The 5,000-nt window shown below is 44.2% G+C and overlaps 1 protein-coding gene across 4 annotated transcripts in view; it reads right to left on the bottom strand.

Moving 5' to 3' along the window:
• The window catches only part of actn1 (actinin, alpha 1), a 47,953-nt gene that overhangs the window by 14,266 nt on the left and 28,687 nt on the right, over positions 1-5,000 (bottom strand). For 2 of the 4 annotated variants that reach the window (XM_031580428.2, XM_031580430.2), the window contains exons 6-8: positions 4,514-4,592; positions 3,883-3,964; positions 795-880 (exon numbers count right to left, since the gene is read on the bottom strand). In XM_031580428.2, the coding sequence (XP_031436288.1) occupies positions 795-880; positions 3,883-3,964; positions 4,514-4,592 (247 nt within the window). Of the gene's footprint in view, positions 1-794; positions 881-1,744; positions 1,831-3,882; positions 3,965-4,513; positions 4,593-5,000 lie in introns of all 4 variants that reach the window. The other 2 variants (XM_031580427.2, XM_031580429.2) reach the window with 1 other exon arrangement.

Here is a 5,000-nt window from a genome sequence, read left to right as displayed (position 1 = left end):
CATCTAGGAGGTAATATGGCTATTACCCCTTGCAGTGGAGTGAAAGTGACAGTGCTGAATCGATGCACCAATAACTGCTTCATAGTCGTTGCTTTAAGACCAGACCCTACTTCATAGTTGTCGCTTTCAGACTAGACACTACTCCATACTTGTGGCTAAAAGAATATTAATTGACATTCTTAATAATAAGTCAAATTGCTGTGTATGATTGACATTAAATTAACTGTGTGCTTATATACATGTATATAATTATGACAAATATTCATATGTCTCTACAGCATACAAACACCTACACATTTCACATATTTTTGTGCATATCATTGCTAATATGTCCTGTACAGTAAATTGCTGCCGTGGATATTAAATCATCGTCTAGCCTCTAGAATGAGGCTTTTTCCTGGTTTCTGCAGTGTGCCGATTTGTTATACACGGGTGTGTGTTTTCATGGGAGTGGTAATGGGTGTGTGTGATTGCGTAACAGAAATCCATCATTATTATTTATATATAACAGTGCAGACATGGTAAAATGATGGACATCAATGATAAGGAACGGCTCACAATGATTGGCTGATCTGTCAGAGGAAGGTGTTTCATTTGAGTAATGGCAAGAGCAGCTGTTGGTTCGTGTGTTGCTGTTGAGATCAAGTGCTTAATGATCAGTGTATCGATGATATAAGTTTTGTTGTGTTTGGTTGATGCTTATCATGAGTTTGAAAAAAAAAAACAATGTTTTCTGATAAGCTGCTTGCGCCGGTAGGTGATTTCTGATTGGTGGGAAGAGGTTGACAGCTCACCTTCTGCTTGCCTGAGAAGGCGTGGTAATAACACGAGACATAAGTCATGACGGCTTTCTCATCTGGCCTCAACGTGCTAATGATATCTGCCCCGGAACCAGAGGAGAGAGGGAGGGACAGAGAGGGAGAAAGAGAGAGAGGCGGAGGGGAAAAAGAGGGAGAGAGGAAGAGAGAGAAAATGCGCAGAGTAAAAGTGTGCAGACACAAGAGGTCAGGAGGTCAGCTTAAGGCACAAACAGCAGCGGGAGGCGAAGGTGGGCAGCAGCATTCTCCGGTCTGTGGGGGGCAGGGTTGGCATGACACTGGCTGTGGGGGGCAGGGTTGGCATGACACTGGCTGTGGGGGGCAGGGTTGGCATGACACCGGCCAGCCTATTGGCAGGTGGGATGGGAGTGGCGAATATCAAATTAGGATGACTCATGGCTTTGACCGTTTCCAGGGTGGTACATATTGGGTAGAAAGACACACACACACAGGCATGCACCCATGCACACACACTCACTGGCTAGGTATCAATGTATCAGAGTATCAGTGAAATGCACTGAGGAAATCTCCTTTAAACTCTTTAGATACGTATATGCTGGATGATAACAATAGGCAACTCTTAGAAAATGTAAAGAGGCTGGTTGTTATGGGAGACCGGAGCTGCTTTTGCGTGCCCACTGTAGCCTGCCGACTCAGGACAGAGTTAATTTCCCAGCATGCACTTTAGGGAGGCGTGGCCCATGCGGTAAGAGGCAGGGTGTGAGGCCAGAGGCAGGTGGCTCTGCAGAAAGAGAGAGAACCACGTGGTTAAGAGACAAACAGTTAGACAGAGAAACAGACGGACGGACAACTGGAACCCAGGAAGTGAAGGGAGGAAGTTGACGTGAGAGGAGGAGAGGGGGCGGGGGAGGGGTCAGTCTGGAGGGAGAACATTTGTTGAGGGATGCTTTTGCATCCTGGGATACCTTCTGGGCGCCAGAGAAGGCATGGTAGAAGCTAGAGACGTAGGTCATGATGGCCTTCTCGTCAGGACGGGCTGTACCAACGATGTCTGCAGAGAGAGGGGGGGGGGGTTGAGGTTAGGGAGTAGGCAGGGAGAGTGTGGGGGGAGGGGTTGTTAAACAGGTCACACTATCGACCCCTCAGCCCAGAGGGAATGGACCGGTGTCATTAGAGAGTGCAAACACAATCCATTACAAAGTGCTTATTGACAATGAAAAATGAAGTTAGAGACAACACTGTGCTTATACCCTGGTTCACTTGGACAGGAAGGGAATTGGCCATTTAAAATCTAAATGCATATAGAATTTTGGACACCATTCCAGTTACACATTTCAATCATGTGAATAAATGACAAATGATGAATATGTGAAATGAATAAATAAAAATTACACATTCATAGACATGGCAAAAAAACAACGCATACACTGCACAAAATGTATGTTAAACTGTAAAAAAAAAAAACATTATCAACCCAGAACTCAAAAGTCACTGAAGCACACCGTAGAAGCTCACCAGTTTCTCCTCAATAGACTCAATACAAGCTGATGGTCTGTGGAAAGATTTTTGTCAAAGAATGTTTACAAGGAATCAGTGTTTCCTCTCTCTCTCTCTCTTTCTTTCAATAACAAATAATTATGTTTTGTTTTCTCACAACCGTGCTACACCTTTTCTAAAATAAATAATAGGTCATTTCTCTCGCTCTCCCTTTGTTTTACACACACACACACACACACACACACACACACACACACACAAGTACACAAAGAGTGGGAATGGAGAAAGTGGAAGACGCCCACGCACTTATAATGAAACACACACATCCGCTTTCACATTGATACACACACACACACACACACAAAAACACACACACAAGCATACACATTCATACACACACACACCTGGTTAGGCTCGCAGAAGGCTATATTTAGCCACTGATCTAACCCTGTTACAGTGAGACACACTGGGAACAGTAGCTTAAAAGAACTGAAAAGTGGAAATAGATCTGTGTGCATGTGAGTGTGTGTGTGTGTGTGTGTGTGTGTGTGTGTGTGTGTGTGTGTGTGTGTGTGTGTGTGTGTGTGTGTGTGTGCGTGTGTGTGTGTGTGTGTGTGTGTGTGTGTGTGTCTGTCTGTGTGTGTGTGTGTCTGTCTGTCTGTCTGTCTGTCTGTCTGTCAGCTTGACAAGCAGTCGCTTTTTACAATTCCTCCTGCTGAAAAAAAAATCCTGCAGAGAAAGAGACTTGGGGGAAGCTGAAGGCTGGAATAAAAGAACACTGTTACCTTGCTGAGCCAACACAGGCAAACACACCTGCTCTGGGTACACCTCTTCTCCTCCTGTGCCAACCCCCCCCCCCCAAACACACCTGCTCTGGTTAAACCTCTTCTCATCCTGTGCCAAAACACACCTGCTTTGGGTAAACCTCTTCTCCTCCTGTGCCAAACACACCTGCTTTGGGTAAACCTCTTCTCCTCCTGTGCCAACACCTCCCAGACACCCCCCAAACCCCCAGGCCAGGAGACAAAGACCTTGTAGCCAACCAAAACACTAAGCAGTACACTACCTCAGTGTACTCTCTCTCTCTCTCTCATTTCAAAACTAAAGTCCTCATTAACCAGACATTGTTTATAATTACCCCCACCATTCTGGCGGTTAACAGCAGGTTCATAGTAGGGTCTGGTAACCCTATCTGTGAGGGGCCGGCATGAAAGCAGGTTTTTGTTCCAAACCGGCACACCTGAGCTAATTTGGGTGATCAGCTGATCTCAGTCTTCACACACGCCTGAGCAGCTGGATCGGGTTTGCTGCTGTTTGTGTGAAAGGAGAGGCAGGTGAAGATAAGGGCAGGCCAGGTTTCTACAAGGCCTTCTGGTCACTGCACGGCGACTTCAATAGGGAGGTTTACTACAGTGCTGTTGTAGGCTTAGGGTGAAGTCTTAAGTCAGCTCTAGGTTAAGTGAGTGGCTGGGGAGAAAACTTTTTCCTGGGCTAGAGAATGAACTGTTTTCTGGCACTTTCCAGAAAGAGGTCAAAGGTTATGGAAATCGAAGTATAGCGTACTTAATCAAGAACACACACACACACACACAAACGCAGATTTTACCTTCTGCGTCCAACATTTTGGGGATGTCCAGGTACTTCTCAGCTACATCAAATGCTGTGTTCAGATTGGTCATCGGGTCATCCTAACGAGAAAAAAAATTTCAGTAGTGTCAGAATTTGTGTGAATATATTTTCGTTACTCTGTGCACGTTTGCATTTGTGTGTCTGTGTATGAATACGTGTGTCTGTGTGTGTGTGTCTGTGTGTCTCTGTGTCTGTGCATGCGATTGTGTACATGTGTTCATCAGGGTTCCCACCCAAAATTGCATACTACTCCAGAGGTTGTGCTTCATTATTGAATGGATATTAAACAACAACCTTTTCCATTCCTTTTCTAATAGGCTAGTTAGCTTATGTCTATTCAAGTGATAACAAGAACAATAACATCATTAATTTCATTAGAAAATTTTAATAAAATAAAATGTCTTCATATGACTTCATATGATATTTCATTGAATGCACTGAATTTTATTACTTTTCCAGGTCTGGAAAATGGAATTAAAAAATTCCATGACTTTTTCAGGACTTCCATGACCGTGTTCATGTGTGTCTTTGTGTGTGTCTTCGTGTGTGTGTGTGTGTGTGTGTGTGTGGGTGGGGGTGCATTTCTGTGTGTAACCTGTTACACTCACTTTCCGAAGTTTTCCATAATCAATGAGTTCTGGACGATGTCTATGAATGAGAGCGCAGAATCCCAGCCCATCTTTCCAACTTGGGTGCAAAAACAAGAAAAAGAAAAGTTGATAGCTATAACAGCACAGCATGAATTGAGAACGACAAAATGAAAAGATGGCTCAATGAACCACTTCTCCCCCTTTTCTTTCAATAACAAATTACTACGTTTTGTTTTCTCACAACTGTGCTACACCTTTTCTAAAAGAAATATTGCGTCAGGCTTCTACCTGATGTTCTCTCTCCCTTCCTCTGTCATTTGCAACATTTCTCTCCCTCTCCTTTTTTTTTACACAAAATTGAACAGGAAGAAAGAGAAGAGAGGAGACGCTGTTCCTAAACATGATTCTGGCCCTCTCCACTCTGTCCCTAATAGCTGTCATAAGACACCACTCTCAGGTCTACACACACACACACACACACACACACACACACACACACACACAC

Source organism: Clupea harengus, chromosome 14 (assembly GCF_900700415.2).
Source record: "Clupea harengus chromosome 14, Ch_v2.0.2, whole genome shotgun sequence".
NCBI lineage: Eukaryota > Metazoa > Chordata > Actinopteri > Clupeiformes > Clupeidae > Clupea > Clupea harengus.
The sequence above is the reverse complement of the archived record's forward strand: the minus strand, read 5'-3'. Positions and strand labels throughout refer to the sequence as shown.